Genomic DNA, 19,520 nt, shown 5'->3' on the forward strand with positions numbered 1-19,520 from the left:
ACAGATTTTCTTGAGGAGCCACAGATTCTGAGGGGAGACAAAAAGCACAGGGGTTTTTTTTAGTGATACATAAATTTGTTCGTGGGATAATCAGAAACAGCTAAATTATTCTGGAGCACACTGACTTCTAGATGCTTAAAACACAAGCCTCTGAACTAATTTCTGAAGCTTGCTTTCTTCTTTAATTATGACTTAGAGAAGAAATTATAATTATTTTATAGTTTTCTATTTATGGATGTTTTTTCTTCTTACTGTGATTTGTGTTTGCTGCCTGCAGTTTGATTTTTAGAAAACCATCTGCCTGATTCAAAGGAACCCAAAGGTGTTATCCTTGTTTCTGTGGAGTTCACCCTCACCAGATTTTGGATTTACATCCACATTTAGATGCTCTGTCCAGAAATGTGTGGGTATTGAATAGTTATCGTGCTTTGCAAAATACCACCTGTAGGAACTAAAATGGGGATTTATGAATGTGGCAATTAGTTTTCCTTTTATTCAATACCATCCGAGTGGTCTCCAGCTCGAGAGAAGGATATTCAAAATATGTATATGATTTAGATAAGCTTATTCAGGCAACATCCAAAGAGCAAATGAAGTTTGATACAGAATAGATAGATACAACAAACCCCACAAATTATGCATATATACTACTATAGAGAAAAACCTGGAGTATTTGTCCTAATTTTTCTAATTTGTGCAAATACAGTAATAAAAGAATAATAGATTTCTGTGCATACAAAATGTAGCTTATATGCATGACTTCTTTTTGGCCTTGGGCAAGAGGAGAAGTGGTACCTTCCAAGACTGCCAAGGCATTGGGCTTCTCTGTCTGGAGGTAGTGGGATGAGGGTCCTAGACCTGTCAGGTGGGGAAAATCCGCAGGAAGGCTCATCTAAGAGTGGTGAGACTCAGCAGAGCTTAGGGAAGGAGAATATTGAAGTAAGAGGGGGGGAAAAAGGGAATTTACTTGAAAGAAAGGAGCAAGCCAGAGTTTGCAAGTTGAACAGAGGAACTGGACCCGCCAAGAAAACTTCAAGAGGAAGAGCCAGGAGTACAAAAACATTATATGAATGTCCAAGGCTGAAACAAGAAATCTCCAAAAAAAACCATCCTTTTGCCGTCTCTCTTCCTGCTTGAGGAGGGTGGCAGGCTCTTTGCAGTGCAGCGTCTTTGTGAGTCCTGCTGTGCAAGGGGCCCTGCCCAGCAAGAGCCCCTGTGTTCGTGCAAACCAGGCAGTGCCATTCTAAAATTCTCTATCACCTCCTGATCTTGTTCCAGGTTAATAATTGTTTCCTTCTGTTTAAGATTTTAGATTGCCCTTCTCTACTGCCATCTTCTTCCTCAATCATTTGTGAGAGTAAATAGTGAGCAACCTGAGTAACCAGAGCAATAAAAGTGATGTATGACTTTGGCTGTGGGCTTTGCTGTACCTCAACAAACTCAGCCCAGACGTACAACGAAGTGTTTACATTGCAGCAGTGGAAAAAGTGCTGAAGAGTCCACTGTAACTCTAACAACAGTTTCCTTTTAGACAGGAGTACAGGTCAAATTTCATGTTGTACAAGCTCCTCATGCTCTGCGTGGTTGACTGTTTATCAAACCTTCCATGGCCCAATTCATCCCACATAGGTTTCTGGTTTAGCATTTCCTCAAATTTTTCTGCCTGAAAGTACTTTTCCCCCTTCATCAAAGCATGTGGTGTACAGAAGCTGAGTGGATCGTTAAAAAATCTGTATCAGAAGAGTACCATTGGGATGGAACAGCGAGGATATGTGTGATTGCAGATTTATGGCATCTGTAGCAATTGATAGTAACTCAAAAGAATCTAAAAGTTGTTTCACAGAAAAATTAAAAGTCTAAACAGCTTTTTGTTAGGAAAATAGCATTATTATAAGGTAAAAGGGCTTAAGGACAGCTTTGTTTTTAAAACTTCGCTGCAGCAGCAGAAGTTTAGCAGGTCACCCCCAGATTTTCTCCTCTTTTGAAGGTGCAGGTCCTTAAGGGTACTCAGATGTTGACAGATGCCTTTTGAGAGTCCTCTTGTCAGCCAGTGACGTACCTTGCCCTCCTCCACCCTAATAATCCTGTTGCTGAGTGGTTGCTGGAAGTTGCAACTGTGTACAAAACCATCTAAAATCTGCCTCTGGATCTCAGATTACTTGCAGGGAATTCCTTTTGCTGCTCTCAAGGCTGATGTGTAGCTTTGATGTGCTCTTGCAGTTGTGGTGGTACAGTTTTCTGCCTCTTCTGAGTGCTGTGCACCCAGATATAACCTGCACTGATGGCTCATATTCCTATGTCTTGTTTGTGTTGGAGATGGAAGGTTCTCAGGTCCCACGTCTCAGGAGACAGCTGTGCAGGAGTCGTTCAGAAGTTTTAAGGGTGTAAAGGACAATTCAGGGGCTGGATTTGCAACTTTAAGTGAGGATTCAGTGGCTGGATGCTTAGAGGAGCACAAATTTTTGGGCAGAGCAGTTGCTTGCAGTCTTGCACCATAATTCCCCTTTTCCAACTTGGATATTTGAGACTGTTTTTCTGTGAGTTCCAAGCTGGGGTTTCCACTTACTGTAAGCTGTGCATCAATAAAACTGAACTTGTTGCTTAAAGAGCCAAGGGGACTTTCTGTTGTGTGAAACATCAGGCAACAGTTCAGCAAAGAAGAAATCCCTAAAATGTAATGTAGTGCATTAATTAATATCCAGCTGTTAACTGATTTTTGCTTTTTCTTTTTAATAACTTAAAAAAAAAATGAGATATGTATCTGAAAACTTCAGCGAGGACAGAGTATAGCCTTGGAGTTGTCTCTTTTTGTCACAAGTTGTCTTGGTATCTGATTTCATCCTCAGAGAAACTCAAATGAAAGACAGTTTTCCTTTCCTTAATCAAAAAATCCAAGCTCTCTTAGTAGGAGCAGATGGGAGACTCCAGTATACTATATAAAGCTGTATCACAACAGCTGTTGAGATCACAATAGCTTCTTCCATTTTTGCCAGAAATATGGGAAAAGGAAGACAGGGGAATTATTTTGATATATATCTAGTAAGGTTTTAGGTTGATCTGGCAAAAGTGTGGCTCGTTTCCTGCCCTTTCCTGTGTAATGGGGTGTATGTTGTGGTGCTGTGTTTTGCTCAAGTGGGGATCAGTTCTCTAGTTTTAGCTGTGGAATATTCCCAAACAATAGCTATTTTGAAGACGGCTTCTCTGGATTATTTTCTAAGTGTCCTGTGTAACTCTTGGAGTTAAGCACTCCCTGCAGTTAATTCTTTGGAGGCAATGTGTAAACTATCAGAATTTGCTGGTGCCTAAAGACATATCTAGAAACAATGACACAAAATAGAACAGACCCACCATGGGGGGAGCCTCAGCTTTTTGAAGAAGTGTGACTTCAGTCTTCATGCCAATTCTTTGTTTGCTTGTAAACAAACCTCTGAATAAGATTTGTCAATGCTATATGAAAAAGATGTCAGGAAGCAAAGAACATCCATGTGTGAGCCCACTAAATGGTATTCTTCAGAGAGTGTTGTGCGTTGGGAGATAAAAATCAGGATTTCACAGAATACTCTGAGTTGGAAGGGACTCACAATGATCATCAAGTCCAGTTCTTAAGTGAATAGCCCATACAAGAATCAAAGCCATAACCTTGGTGTTATTAGCACCACGCTTTAACCAACTGGGCTAACCTAAGGGTAATCCAGGTAGGTAAATTTTGTACATTAGAACCACACAGATCTTTCTCCTTGTCCCACCTGGTACCTTGAGGGAACAGTGCATGTGTAACAACCCAGGGGGAGCTTCCAGCAATCTGTATTTTTGCCCAGAGCCGTGATCCATTTTTGGTTTTTAACTGGAAGCCAAGCCGTTGTCAGATCTCATCCACTAACGTTTTACTTTCTCACTCACAGAATGTGAATGGTATAAAGTACCACGCCAAGAACGGCCACAGGACGCAAATCCGTGTACGCAAACCATTCAAATGTCGCTGTGGAAAGAGTTACAAGACAGCTCAGGGCCTGCGGCACCACACAATCAATTTCCATCCCCCCGTGTCTGCTGAGATTATCAGGAAGATGCAGCAATAACATGCTGGTCACAAATGTGCCAAGAAATCCTCACCAGCAGTTGCTGATTTTGAGAACAGCCACCTTTTTCAGGGGAAGCATTCAGCAACCCTTTAAAAAATTAAATGCATGCTTTAAAATTTTCTGTAATTTTGGAATGATGTATCTTTGTAGAGTTAATGATTTTGTACATTTGCACATGTTATCATCATACCCATTTTCATTACTTTAAGGTGCTAAAAAAGCTGTAGGTTCTTCAGAACATTTTTCTCCAAAACAAAACAAAACAAAACAAAAGAACTAGGGGGACATTGCATATTTAGTTGTACTGACGTGTTGAACAGGAGTGCGAGGAGGAGAGCTTGGCACTGACATCCTTTCAAGATTGTAACGTGATGAAGACTTTCGATGCATCTGTCAATGTGTGTGCAAAACCAAAACAGTACCGCCCTCGTCAAACTATAGTTAACATGCCTTACATAACGGAGTTATCAGTGGAGTAGCAAGTCTTTTAGGTAATGGAAATATAAATAAGAAAGAATGTTTAACATAATATGCTAAAAAATATTTTCATACTTAAATAACATACATAAAAAGGTGTGCTTGCTGTATTTTATATTATCTTGCAAATCTTTTTTTTTTCCTCCCTCTTGAAATGCTGAAAACCTTGCCATTCAAAATAGTAAACAATCACTTTAGCATTAGCAATTTATTTTTTTTTTCCTCTGTACAAGAAGTCACATTATGTTCATGCCCATCAAACTTTTGAGGACCAATATCCCAGTCCAACTAAATATTTACCCCTGAACTATCTGTTAAAAAGACACTTGGAAATACTTAAGTGCAAATTTATGTGTGTGTGAGAAACAATTATCTTCATCTCAGATGAAGTTTTGAAGCACTTTGTAGTTCTCTATTGCCAACAGATTTAATGTTTTATGTGTTGCCAATTCTTGCAACTACTGTACGAGCATGTGCCTGTGGTTGCAAATAAAAATGAAAAATTCTGCGCATGATTTAAGGAGGTCCGTTAGTTGTGCTAAGGGAGTTCCAATGCCTCTCCCTCACGTTTCTTGTGTTTTTGAGATTTTCTTTGTGCATTTTTTGCTTCTCATTGTAGGTCACCGCATTCCATTTGGATGTGTCTGTTTAGCTTTACGATTAATTTTGCTGAAATATGACATATGAGCCTTACTGAAGATTAAGTGCTTCTTGCAGCAGGTGGTCAGAGACTGACTTAAAAGCCAACATGAGAGCGCTTCGTGTCTGGACCATACCTGAACATTTGTTGCTTGCCATCCTGCCTTGAGCATTCTTCTCTCACAAGTGCTATTCCTGGAGTTCAGCTGGCCAGGAGCAGAGGTGGGCACCTCCCACCTGCCCTGGCCTGAACCACTTCTTTGCCCGGCAAGGGTTAGGGAGGAACTCTCCGTGTTAACACAGTCATCGCCTTGGCTTAGTTCCTGTTCTTTTAAGTGCAAAAGAAAGCTCACATAAAGGAGGAATGAGCTTTCTCTATTTTTTTTTTCCAGAGCTTTAAAGGAAAACTTTGTAAGGATGACAATTACCTATTCTCCAGCAGAGTAAAAGTCTCATTAAAACACTTAGGAATCATCCTAATGAAGAAGCATTTAGAACAGCCCAAGTGAAGTGAAACATCACTCTCAGCTCTCAGAGAGGTGACTGTGACAGCAGTGCTGTCAGCTGGTTTTAAAGGATGATCCAGACATGAGAGTTACTAGTACACACAAGGCCCCATGAGGCCACTTCCCACCTTCTGCAGCTTTGGCAACAGATCTGGCCAACAAATATGTTTTGGCTCTGCTCCTAGTGCAAGAACTACAGGCTGGGCGAGTTCGGTCAACAGCTAAACAGTTGTAAAACGTCATTGTTGCATGTAAATTCCTTTCAACTATAAAAATTAAATTCCAGTTTCTATTTACCTATTCATTGTGACAGTATTATTAAACAGGTAAAGATGGGACTATTTTGTTATACTGTGTATAGTGAATGTATTGTACTGTGTCTGTGAAAAGTGTGCTTTAAATTATATTTTCATATGTTTTGTTGGGGACAAAGTACTTTAAGTTTGAAAGTGACAGAGGTTTGTTTTAGAACTGAAGGCAACTTAAAGAATTCCTGTCAGGAAAGCTGCTTATAAATGTAAATCAAATCACATTTAAAATAAACTGCCTCTGACCTAAGAAGACTGTTCATTCCTCATTCCTGTCCTAAAAAGAGTTAAGTTCTTGGGCTGTGTATAGTCTTTTATTTGTTTATTTTACTTAGGTATCATCAAACTCTTAGAGCTTGTTCTAACTTTTTTCATGTGCCGTTGAGTTACAGTAAGAAAAAAATGACAAAATGTTCTTTTGGTACTTCCTTGCTTTACCCTGGGCCATCATCAACATGAAGTTCAGAGTTACAAAAATCTTTAGACTGCAAATGGCACACGAGCACTGATGAGTAGCTGCTGCCATGTCATGCAGAACAGGATATTAGAACAGGATATTACACATGTTCATGAGGGAACTGCAGACAACAGAAGCTACTCCGAGCCTTAATCCCTGAGTCTCCCTCTCAAAAAAAAAAATAACATAAATAGATGTGAGGAGCATAACAAGCTGAATCACCATTTACTCTATGTAAAGTTTACACTCTGTTTTATTTCAAAATGAGCAGCAGAAAAAAAAGGACCACTGACTCCATGAATAATTCTGCTTTTAATGTAACAAGACTACTGTACAACAAGTGGAAAGCAAATTTACTTAATACAGTTAAAGTAAATATAAAATGTTTAGATATACACACATGTTTTTACTTATTGGAAAGAAATACATAAAGTTAAAACACAGAAGGTTTTTAAAAGCCCTAAGCCAAAAGGAACACAATTCACTGTTGTGAAAACAGAACAATATTGTCTACTGAATGAAACATAATGGCAATTATTTTTTTAAACAATTACTTTTAGGCATTTAAGCACAGCAGTTTCATTCAACTCAAAAACACTGCCTTAAAATATAACATACCTCATTTAGTGTTATCCCTTGAGGCAAACATTCTATAGGTAAAACTGAAGTATTTGCCATTCCTTTTGTTGCAAGCCTGGAATCTCACAGTACATGCATCTAGATCTCGGAAGTGTACTAGAAAACTCTATTTTCATAGGGTAAGTAATGTAACTTTCCAATTTAAGTGTTACTCAGAAAAACTACATGGATTTGCTAGGAGAAACACCTGTTTATTACATTTTTAATGGTACCTCAGTTATCAAGGTTAAGAGAAACCACAGGTGTTTTGGTGACCTTTTTTAAATGTAGCTGAAGAGCACCATGAAGCTGGTCTCATTTTTTCTGAGGCTAATTTATTCCTGTGTCCTTAGAAATTCCACTAAGTAGGGGAAGAAATAGCTACATACACAATAAGGTGGAGGTTTGTGGGTTTCTTTAGTACAATGTTAGGCAGAGAGAGAAGATAGCCCTATAGCAGCTTACAGCCACGACTTGCCACTCCCATTAGAGTACATGAGCTTTTAATCAGAAGTTTGCACTGTTACAGAAAGCTGCACTGGTTTTGTTCCATAGGTGGACTACTCAGAAGTGGTGGGTTTTTAAGCTACACTGCAAAACAAAGTATTTAATCAAAATTTAATACGTTCTGATCAAAGTGTGTCTGAACATGCCTCTCAAACCCTTGCTGGTCATAGTCGGGCGGGAACTGCTCACTGCACATGGGGCACACCTTCCAGTGGCTCTCAACGTGCTCCTCAAACTTGCTCTGATCGTAGTTCGGTGGAAACATCACATCACAGAGAGGGCATTTCTTGTGCACATCAAAACTTCAGGAGGAGGTGGAGAGAAAGAAAAAAAGAAAAAAGGAAGCTGTTATTTAACCTGTGTTTGAAAACTAAAATTAGGATCCTGCTGCCACGGACATTAAGAGCTTTACTACCAACTTAAATTTGAGCAAACTTTGTATCTAAGTATCAAACAGTTAATTTAAATGTTTTTGCTGAAAGCACTCAATACAGTTAAGAGTGGGTTTACACAGGAATTCCAAAATAACCTGGCATTTTAAAAGCAACATAATTTTGACATAATTCCAGCTACCACTGAATACAAATCTATTGAGTGCCTTAATGGCCAAACAGTTTCATGGGAAGCCACTCTCTCTCTCATAAATGCTTGCTCTTAGCAAACATAACACTTTATAAAAGCTCTAAACTTAGGTTCACAATTAGGTTGGCAAGAGAGGAGAAAAAACAAAAGTTACTCATTCATTTACTGAAAAAATTGTCCAAATTCCATCAAGGTAATGTATAGCACAAACAGCCTGCCCAGTCTCACAGCATATTCTCTGCCAGTTAATTGTAAACCAAACATTCATTGAAAACGCTTGGTAATTTTTCACCTCCACCCCCTACCCTTGAGTAAAAAAAAAAAAAAAAAAAAATCCAGTTCTGTAGAAACCTCTCCATGCCCTTAAAGACCAATAAAAGATAACATCTACCTGGAATCAAAGCAGAAACCTGTGCCACGCTCACGCAAGAGAAGACTTGGAGGATCAGGAGCAGAAGGTACAGTGTTGTCATCATCCTATTGAAAAAAAGAAAAGTATTTTAAAGAACAACCCCTACAAGGAGCTTTTTTTTTCCCCTCCTCCATGTGCATTTTTGTTATCAAGCATAAATACAGATGAAATTTACCCTTGCTTTGCAATCTTTGCAGCACAAATTTTACTTTTGTGCATCTTGGCTCTATTCTGCAATTAGATAATGCAGCACAAAACCAACTCATTTCAAGGTGGAAATACAGGTACATTTGACCAAGATTTTTGGAACTCCAACTCCCAGATAATTTTCCTTTTCATCTCGAAGACACCTTAAATGCAAGAGTTAGTAATTATTTAGCTGATCTACAAAAATGGATGTGCAAAGGACCACACATAACAGCACACGTGCTGTATGTTTTATACAGATAACTAGTAGGCATATGCAAACATATTTCATTTTTAGGCTAGTACTTTGTCCTTATGAAGAGTAAATGTCAACAGGGCAGTATGGGAAAATTCCCTCAATAATTTTCTTCTCCTGACAACACCTGTTTAGTTTCAACCATTTAACATTTCCATTAAGCAGGCAGTGGGGCCTGCTCTGACAGTTGCTAGCAACAGACAGCCTAACTTGCTTGCTTTGCACCTGCAGTGAAAAGGGCATATGAGTTTTAAAATATTAATTGTTCCTTTTGTCATGAAAGAGATAGGATGGACAGGTGGATGTATTAAAGAAGAAAAACTAAAGTACTGTTGTGCCACAATTTGCTACAGCTTACATAGTGACAAAAACGTGACAAATTTTCTGAATATCAGACTGAAGCAAACCACAACTTAACTAAGAAAATTAATGTGCATCTTCCATCAAAAACACAGTTCCACTACAAACACTGGCCAAATTAACATTAGTTAATCTAATTACTTGTCCAGTACAAACACTCCCCCCCCTTTTTTTAAAGACATTTTCCTTACTGCTAGTCATTTGCCAAGATAAAATTGTTTACATCTTTTGTCATTTCTTTCAGCTTCTGGCAAGTGTCATACCCTACCACATACAAATATAACATTACTCCTTGTTCCATTGTGAGAAACTGATTTGAAAAAGAGTACGATGCTTTCCTCTACACAAGCACACCTGCACTCTCCTACACAGCTGCCCTGCAGGCACCTGCTTCAACAAAAGGCAAGCGCATGCCAAAGTAACATTTAAGTTTGGAATATCCTAAGGCTACGGCTTTCTCATGACCCAGTTCAATTAACTGTAAAAATCATACTGTGTGTTCCTTATAGCAGCTTCTGACCTGGGCACCGTATAAGAATGACAATACTATGTACGTACTGATATTACTCTGTTAAGATATGGAAAGTCTGTCTCTTCACTGTACTTTTTCTCTTGTCCAAGTTGTAAAGATCAGTTCTTAACCTTCTGTGATGCCTAACCCAAACCAGAAGAATGCAAATGTCTCTGTATTTAGCTGACCTCACAGTGCATGTTACAGAGATTACTGTGTAACCAAGGAATGGTCAAACAGGAACAATGAGAACTTTATCTTAGTCTTGAAAGTACTTCCAAGCTATTCTAATTACAAGTAACAGTAAACAGTATACAGTCACCAAGAACTAAAGAATTTCATACACTGCCCTGGGGTAAATTGGAACCTCTGGAAAACACAGAGAAGGTCCCATTGTATTGGACTCCAACAGCTGTCTATTTCTGTCATTTCAGATGGACAAAACTCTCAAGTGTTCCGTGTAAAAGGGAGAACTATATAAAGGGAGGGCAGATCCTACTCATCTTGGTTCACAGTCACTTAGTGCCCAGTTTCTCCAGCTAGGATAACCAACCACCCATTCTTTATTCTTATAAATATATTCTTATAAATGATGTCACATATGCTTTTCAACCTGACACTTAAACACCGGTCACTGTGTTTACCCTGGTAAAACAAACCATCATCCCCTGAAGCCTCAAAAGCCAAAATAAGAAGGTTAGTTGAAGCTGCTTTACGGGAGTTTGACAACAGTTGCTGGGATACCAGGCCTCAATGGCTTTGCCTATGCTGTATTTTAGGCACAGGCATCAGCTTACTCTTGAGACCCCATGGTTCAGTCATCCAAGTTACATGGATGGAGGCCGATACTACAGATTTTGAGAAAGAAACAGTTCAATCTGCCCTTCGTGTAGACCCGGGGCCGTCTTTCTTGCAGTCCAGACTGATGACCAGGGACATGGCTGCACATTCTTAGTCCAGAACCTCTACAGTGCCCTGCAGTGATATAACACAGTTGATATGTCCCCTCAGCTCCTCAGGAAAAGCAACTGATACCACATATCTGCAGGCTGGAACTGTGGTTATGTAGCATAACAAGTGCCAGGCCTTCTGAACTCAGAAGTCTGGATAATTAGGTTAATGAATTGTAAAGGATGCCTTTAACATCACGACTTCAATATTATCACTGGACTGTACCTCTGACTCTTTAAAAAACTGCCACAGCGAGTTCCACTGATTAAATGAATCATATAGATAAATACAGTATTACACACTAAAGCATGGTAAAAAAAGAGGGGGTTTGCCATTAAAAGAGGAAGAAGGGAAAGCCAGACATTAGCTGTCAGAAATTTGTGCAACTCGCCCAGCTTTACCGAAACCAACCAATTTTGTCTCAAGCACTGCTTTCGTAATTACTACTGTAAGCAGTTACAGGATTGCCAAACAGAAATTAAAAAGCTGTGTGACACAGTTCAAAACCACAGACTTGAACAATCCCCATCCCCAAGTTCTACAGATCATTTTAACAAGCAGCAGTAAAGATGTGATGCCCATCTTAGGCCTTAAACGACAAATGAACAGACACATCACTGACATGTAGTGCAGGTACACTGGGAAGAAAAGCACAAACATTTTCTTTCTGGGATTCAGCTCTGCTGTGGGAATAAAATCGAATTCACTCCTTTAGGGCCCTTGACCTCTCTGCAAGAAGTCTGGTCTCCCAAGAGGTACCTGGATACCAACTGCTCCTTTTATGTCCCCCCTGATCTGACCCTGTCAGCCAATTGCTAATAATGCATAGTGGGTTTTTTTGCTAGAAGAAAGGCCATTTTGGAGTCATCTCAAAAAATATCCTGACCTGGTTCTCAGTTGCCAGGGGTTACACTCTCCATCCCCCACAAATTCACTGCGACTAACAACATTGTTTAATAGTCTCAAGATAGTTATTCTGGGCTTGCTGCCAAGTGTAATCAGAACTACATTTCTAGAAGTCACACTTCAGTATTAAATATATATATACGTGTGTGTGTGCGTGTTTTGTTTATGGATCTCTCACGTACTGCTAGAAATTCTTTGCTCCAAATGATTACATTTTGGTCAATTACGGGAGCATGAGCAAATGGAAAGTTAGTGTCGAGTAGATGTGGCAGGAACGTGCGGCAAGTCGGCTATTCCACACAAAATCACCGCTGTGCGCGTGCTCATCTGGCACGATTAACACAGACCAGCTTGTCCCTCTCAGAAATCACACTTTAAAATTGACCTAGGAGTTCCAAAACCCAAAGCTATGCAGATTCCGGAACGTCTTCAAGTCATACAGAACTGATGGTTTTTTATGTCAACCAAATACATGGAAGTGCCCATTCCTAAGGAACAAAGTTTTGGGAGAAACAAAATTGGAACACAACAGCACAAAAATTCTGATGCGTTTGCACATCTTGTCTTATATTAGTTTATGAAATTAAGGGCATTGTAGTCACTTCCACCTCTTCACGGTTCAAAAGATCTGTCATCTTAGATAAATAAAGTAGACATGTTCATTATCACAGGTAAATCACTACCAAAACAGCCATGAAGTGGTGGAAGTGACTATGACACTCCTAATTTCTTAAACTAATATTACACATAGTAATAGGAATGTGGAGACCAGGATGGCAGAAGTCCATACAATGGTGGTATTTTAAACAAAGCAGCAAGCCTACTAGTCCTTTTCTTATGGGAAGGAATCCTCCTCCAGTGAAAGGCTCTATATCCTGCTGGTTGAAAAATGCAGAGAACTACATCTTTAATAGTTTATTTTAAAAAACACTCCAAGAAATTACAACCCCTTCATATTTATTATTTTATATTTGCTGTTTCTTCTGCACAAATGACAGACTCTTCTTTATAATGAATCACTTATATATGTGGAAGTTTCCCGTGGTTATTTCTTTACCTCCTGCCTTAAAACTGTTTTATCTTTGGCATATTACTAAGTCTTCCTAGAAAGATTCCTGCAGCTTCTCATTTCCAGGTAAATTTGAACACTACATATACAGTCTATCTGGGTAAGGAGAAAGCAACTGATTCTCAATTGCAAGTAAAAAAGACACAAATTATTTGATTTAAAGGCACCTTTTCTCAAGCTGAACTTTATTTAAGCCTGTTATATTCCACCTCATTACAAAAATCCAAGATGTGTCTGCAAATGAGCACAAGACTCTAGCACTGTTTCTCTTGGGTTTGCAAGAGGGCAAAGCACATAGATCAGAGAGAACACCCTGCTAATTAAACTGCAGCAGATGACTAAAGAAGAGAAGAGCTTGTCAGATGTAATAGCTACGTCAAGAATGATCAGATTAAATATGCGAAATGTGAGGTGAAGGTGGGGAACAGCATTAAGCTCACATTCTAGATCTTGAACAGGCTGCAAAAGTTCTGACAGTTTCTCTAATTATTCACAGTAATGGACATTGGGAGCAAAAGGTAGGAGGGAGAAATACATTTTTCTCCATTATAGGTGCTGAGCACCAGGGCTAAAATCATGCCTGTCTGAACACTGATCGGTTTCTGCAAAGGTTAATAGCAATTAAATGTGGCAAACTAGACTAAATGAGAAACAGGTCATGATACCACTGTACTTGCAAAGAGCACAATACTTTGCAGAAAAGTATTTCTTGTTTAATATTTTTGAAGATGCAAGAGTACTTGGAATAAGAAAGAGTAATAGGTCTGTTCCTGTTCAAATGAAGACATACAGTCCAGTTTATTACAGAAGTCAATTTTTTATACCAGAATATATATAGCAGTTAACTGTACTAAAAAGAAAGCTAACCAGTTTCCACTTAAAACATACACAAAAAAAAAAAAAAAATCAGTGAAAATGTATCACTTTCAGTTTAATCAGCTTTAGATAAGAGTCAATTAGCTCTTCCAAATACATGTCCAACAGCAAAAAGCATTCAAAATGGAAATTAATAAATGCAGATTTGCAGAAAACAAAAGATTAATACATTAGAATATAGTATCTAATAGGATACCAATTTACATTCAGCATTTAACTGAAAATACTGGCATCTGAATCCTTTACATTTTTATTAGTTTTGTTACAATTTAGTTCCTACATGCATATTATAAAATGAGTAAGACATGGCTATGTTTTGAGCTCTCATTCTACCACACACGAGAAAAATCATGAGTTGAGATTACTTGTATTTTTCCACTTCAGTACTTAAAAAGATTAAAAAGCTACTGTCCTAATAACAAAACAAGCTGTCAATAACTCAAGAGATTAGGGGAACAAGTATGATAAATACGATAAATAGATGTGCAGAGTTCTCTCCTTCAAAGCAAGCAAAATTCACCTAAAACATTTTTCATGGAAAACAAAAATCAGTTCTGGATTTACATAATAGTAAATCAGGCTTATCAGATACTGAAAACCTATGTGAAACTCTTGACAACTCATTAGTAAACTTCTCAAGGAAAAAAAAATAATAAAAAAGGTAACTTGCATTGCTGTCCTCAGGGTCTTCTAAACCATCAGGCCGACTGAGATTGCGTGAAGGCTGGCTACACACTACATCATCTTCTAGCTCCCAAAAGGCAGTTCTAACAGGTGGTCTTTGGATCTCATCAGGATTAAAAGCACCATCTGCTCCATCTGAAGAAAAATTAATTAGGGCATCTTTGTTCAACCTTACCTTTAAAAAGGGTTAAACACATTTTTTATTTAGGTAATATAAAACAATAGGAGAGAAATCACCTTTTTCCAAAGGTGTTTAAAACTGTAACTTATTGATTCTAAGCAGTAAAATAAAGGCACTTAAAGGCTCTGTAAAACAGTCTAAAGACTGTTGGTACTTAAACTTGCATTAAATGAGGCATTGCTTTAGAAACAGTGAGGGAGAAATTATACTGGGGGTGAGGTGTGTGAAATTTACTTACCTCTTCTTTCCTGAATTGCATAAGGGTTTCCATACTGCAGTACTGGTAGTCGACTTGGCACTGCAGGAACTGGTCCATTTTCCTCTGAATACGGGTTGCGAAAATGTAACGCCTGCTGTGAAATCTGTCCTTCCATCATCCTTCCAGCTTGATCTCCTGGTGTCCTGCCAAGTTCCTAAATAATGCAAAGTTTAAAATGTAATTAACCTATGGAGTACTAGCAAAATTTGAAATGGTTATGAAATATGTTTTTAAAAAAAAAAATAAATCTAGCCTCCCTATTGTCTTTTCATCTTGATCTAATGCCAAGTATACCATACATACCGAAAATAGTCAATGAAGAAAATACAAAGAAGATATTTTAGAAGAAATATTATTTTTTCTTAGTTTGTCATCAGTTAATTCAAATTACATAAACAGAACTGCCACAAGTTTCAAGAAGCATCTGCATTCTTTTAACAATGAAGAAATTTTAGCTAAATCAGTAAACAATGGGTAGATTAAAAATAACAACTAGAGATAATGTGCAGTGGGAAAGGTTTTTAAAAGTTACAATTATAAATAAAATAATTCTTTTTCTTCATATCATACCATACCACTCAAGAATGCAGCATTTTACTATGTGGAGCACATATATGTACATACTTAACATAATTCCATATGAATTCACGAGTGACAGACATTTATAAAACTACTAAGTACATTGCACTGGATCCCTTCTGATATTCAACACCAATGGTATCAGAAAGACAATATTCTTTCAGAAATGCTCAAACAGAACTCTTCAAAAACTTAATACACTTAAAATTCTAGACTCTTGCATATAAACCATAAATATGATAATAACTACAAACTATAAAAGAGATTTTATAACTTATAAACCGTTAAAACTCCAAGCCAATATATACGTTAAAAGACACTAATTAAAGTGACTTAAGTGTGGTCAGTGCATCAGCTGTAATTTATCCAAAAGTCTTTCTCATCCTTCCATTCATCAAAATGGGTTAAGGGATAGAGAGCAGTATGCCAAGAACATCAAAAGGAATATGCCATTGAAATTCAGAACAAGCAAAAAATTCCGAGATCTAAATATGGAAATAATAATTAAAAAATTGGGACTGTTAAGGGAGATATGATTTCCAGTAATTTTGTTCATATCAAAGTATGTAAATAAAATAGAAACAAAGTAATTTTATAGGCTTGAGGAGACAGCAAATGAACATTTTGATTGAGCTATGTTTGGTGACATTTATAAACAAACACTGATAATGGAGCATAAATTGAAAAGCTGCTTACTATCACGTGCTTAACCTTTTAAATCGTGGTTCCAGCCTAGCAAGGCACTTTGATTCTTCTTTGTAATGTAAATATCTATAAATTTGGTAAACAAAATTCCAAGCTTTTATAAGCTCCATACATTATTATTATTACCATTGTTGTTCTTATGTGTGGTGTTTAAAATCACTCCCTCCAGCTAAACTAGATTCATCAAAACTCAAATTTTAATTTGCTTTCTTCTGAACTAGAAAAATATGAGAGATCTATTAAAAATTACATCCTTGGTTAAAAAAAAAATAAAGTAAATACCAACTACTTGACAATCTAGAATTTTAAAAAAACACTTAACTAGATTAATCTGAAAGATTAGTTTAGTTTCAGTTTATCGGTATGAAAATCCCTGGTTTTACTAAGTACCTGTTCATACTGGAATTTTAAAGTAGTCATATAAAAATAAAGTTTTAAGGAACAATCCTAATTTTTGCACAGTATCACGCAATACTATCTGAATGTAATAAAGACATTTTATTATTTCACTTTTCAGTAAAACCTAGCTTTCATTAATTGCCACATAATACCCTAGAGGTACTTCAACATTAGCGTTAATATTTCAGAATGTCTGACAATACCTTCTCACTGGTAAAGAGTTCCAACTGTGATGCCAGTTCCTTTATTCGTCTCTCTTTTTCTGCCAGCTGAATCTACATGAAAAGAAGTTTAAAATTCCTGTATTAGTGGATAGAAACTCTTTCACTATGAGTAAATCCATGTGAAATGTGAAAACAAAGTTCCCTGATTAAGTTCATCTTTAGATGGAAATAGTTTCGTCTACTACAGCTATATGAAACATCCAGCACTACTGCAAATCAAACCCAACAATTCTCACAAAGTTTATCTGCTGGATAACAGCTGCACATTAGCAGCCTTTTCTTGCCAATTGCAGAAAACAGTTGTGGAATGATAAAATTCTATGCTAAAAATGAGGATCAGTATCAGTGACACTAATGGCAGGAGGGACATCACTGCCCAGAAATAGCTGAAGGTTTGCAAGCCTCATCTCATTATTTCTGAAGAAATCTGTTGGCATTTCAGTGATTTATTTCATTCACATCTCTCCAGCTCTTACGTCTCACCACAGAACTGAGAGAACCAAAACGTCCTCCTACCTCAAAGAAACGAAATTTCTTTGACAAACATCTACCTCGTGTCTCTATTGGGTGCTCTGGGAGGAGGTAAAACTGACACATTACATAATTCTTCCTTGCTTCAAAATGATGATTTAAATAATTTTTCTCTACAAAAGGCTGGTTTATTTGTATTCTAGTTACTTTGGAGATTGCCTCTCCCTCGTTTTTCTAACATCTGTGCGCAATGCTTGGCATAATTACATATCAATTTCTTTTTAATTCTGAAATTCCCTCTCCTAGCTCAGGTCAAGGGAGCAAAATCTTCTGACTGGGGAAGAAAAACTCACTTTTATTCCACCACCTGCACTCCCCTGAATGATAACAAGTTTTTAATTGCAGTCAAAACGTTTTGAATTCTGGAACTAATTATTTATTATGCCTGCTGTTGAGAAGTTAAACTTATTTCACACTGAATTATGCATTACAACTGATCATTGCTAATTAGTAAAAGAAAATAAGTTGGAAAGAATTGTGCACTTTATAAAATTGAAATTAGAACTTTGGTGTCAGAAAAAGATGGCCTACAAAGTGCTTAAACAAACTGTAAAGTAATTTAGCATTTTATAAACAGGAAGTGCTGTAATTTCTAACGAAAAAGGGTTCATAGTAGAACCAATGCAGTCCCAGTTCAGTTCATTGCTCATCACAATGGGCAAAATGTGCAACTATCCTGTCAACAGCACTATCACCATTATGCTGAGAACGAGCATAAAAGCTGGTCTTACAGACATTTGTTACTCTTATCTCATCCCTACTGACCTAAAAAGCTAATTCAACATAAGCATTACTATCAGGTAACCTCAAAGATTAAGGCCTCTTGTAAGCTAAAGCTGCCCATTATGCTTGACTTCCTGGTGAATGTGTTACCTCACTCTACCAAGACTATAGCTGAGATCCTCCAAATTGAATAATCACATGATTATTTTAAAAACCATGTATCATTCATCTTCTGTCTCTCTAGTTAATTCATATAAAATGCATTAGACATTATTACCCTGGCAGTGCTACATGCAATATGAAGATTTCAGACAAACACACCAATCAATATTCCTGTTAGTATTACAGTAAGCAGCAGGAAAATAGAACTCTCTTGCCCTTTTTTCCCTTAATACAAGATTAAAGTCATTTAGAGGTTTGTCTAAACCGACAGTATTAAAAGACTAATAGCCATCTGGGAGTATACTTAGCAGATCTCTCTTACTTTTAAAAAAGCATTACAAGACTCTGTTGCTTCAATAAGTGCAAACCAGAGTTTCTATTAACAGCAAAAATATAATCAGTGTGCTTTCTTCATTAAAATTCTTCATTACTTGAACTATCAGAAATAAGCAACCATGTTAAGAATAGGTAACCATTCATTGTCATAAACAAAATATGTAACTTACTTTATACTGATCGTCCATTGCTGCTAGCTGCAATTTTATACCCTCATTGATTTTCACTTGTTCTTTCCACTTCAGCTCCAGTTTAGCCAGTTCATCAGCATAAACACTGCATTTCATCTTCTCTTCCTAAAGCAGTTTATACCATGGCATTAAATATTTATAATTTTAAAAGATTTCCCCTCCCGCCCCCAACAAGGTCACCATGTTAACTATGCTTTTAGAACGAGACCATTTAAAAATGGTTTCTCCAAGAAATCAAGCCTGACTCCAGACTTTGAAGGGGTCAAGACCACTGAATATTGTATATATGCTTTTTTTTTCTTGACTTTTCAACAAGCTGATATTCCTCTTTAGCTTCATGGTTTCAAGTTTCTCTGAACCCTAATACTACTACTCATGATTACTCTTTTAAGTATCTCACTTCAATACAAAACCTTTCCCCAAGCAACTTTTACAACCTAAATATCTTTCATCCAGAAGGTCAAAGGCAAAGCTTTCCTCAAACATCAGTATGGAAGAAATAGCCAGCAGAAGCCAATGCAGGCTCTCCATGGACAGGGTTATGAGCAGAATTACAGGACAGTTATTACCTCCTGGAGAACTTATTACAATAGAATCATATCATTGTGATAAATAAAAGAAACTATGAAAAGAGACAAGACGACACCCAGAAAGCGTTTCTTAAACTGTTGTCAACTTTTCACCAGCATCACTGATACAATACTCCATCATACACACACCCAAACTGCTTAAATGAAAATCAAGTTAAGACTGACGGGTACTGATATTTGAAGAGTATTATTCTTTTCAAGAGTATTACTACTGTGGCCAGAGCACTACCCTTGCCAACTTTGGTCTGCTACA

At 37.4% G+C, this 19,520-nt stretch overlaps 2 protein-coding genes across 6 annotated transcripts in view; one reads left to right on the forward strand and one right to left on the reverse strand.

Annotated features, from left to right (window-relative positions):
* JAZF1 (JAZF zinc finger 1) overlaps positions 1-6,265 on the forward strand; it is a 191,989-nt gene extending 185,724 nt beyond the window's left edge. The window contains exon 5 of the mRNA XM_064674260.1: positions 3,903-6,265. Coding sequence (XP_064530330.1) covers positions 3,903-4,079 — 177 coding nt within the window. The 3' untranslated portion in view covers positions 4,080-6,265. The remainder of the gene's footprint in view (positions 1-3,902) is intronic.
* Positions 6,266-6,762: 497 nt separating this feature from the next.
* TAX1BP1 (Tax1 binding protein 1) overlaps positions 6,763-19,520 on the reverse strand; it is a 52,446-nt gene continuing 39,688 nt past the window's right edge. For all 5 annotated transcript variants that reach the window (XM_064674248.1, XM_064674232.1, XM_064674239.1 and 2 more), the window contains 6 exons: positions 18,657-18,782; positions 16,714-16,785; positions 14,807-14,981; positions 14,374-14,522; positions 8,568-8,653; positions 6,763-7,896 (listed from right to left, as the gene is read on the reverse strand). In XM_064674248.1, the coding sequence (XP_064530318.1) occupies positions 7,695-7,896; positions 8,568-8,653; positions 14,374-14,522; positions 14,807-14,981; positions 16,714-16,785; positions 18,657-18,782 (810 nt within the window). In that variant the 3' untranslated portion in view covers positions 6,763-7,694. The remainder of the gene's footprint in view (positions 7,897-8,567; positions 8,654-14,373; positions 14,523-14,806; positions 14,982-16,713; positions 16,786-18,656; positions 18,783-19,520) is intronic.

This window comes from Pseudopipra pipra, chromosome 1 (genome assembly GCF_036250125.1).
Source record: "Pseudopipra pipra isolate bDixPip1 chromosome 1, bDixPip1.hap1, whole genome shotgun sequence".
Lineage (NCBI taxonomy): Eukaryota > Metazoa > Chordata > Aves > Passeriformes > Pipridae > Pseudopipra > Pseudopipra pipra.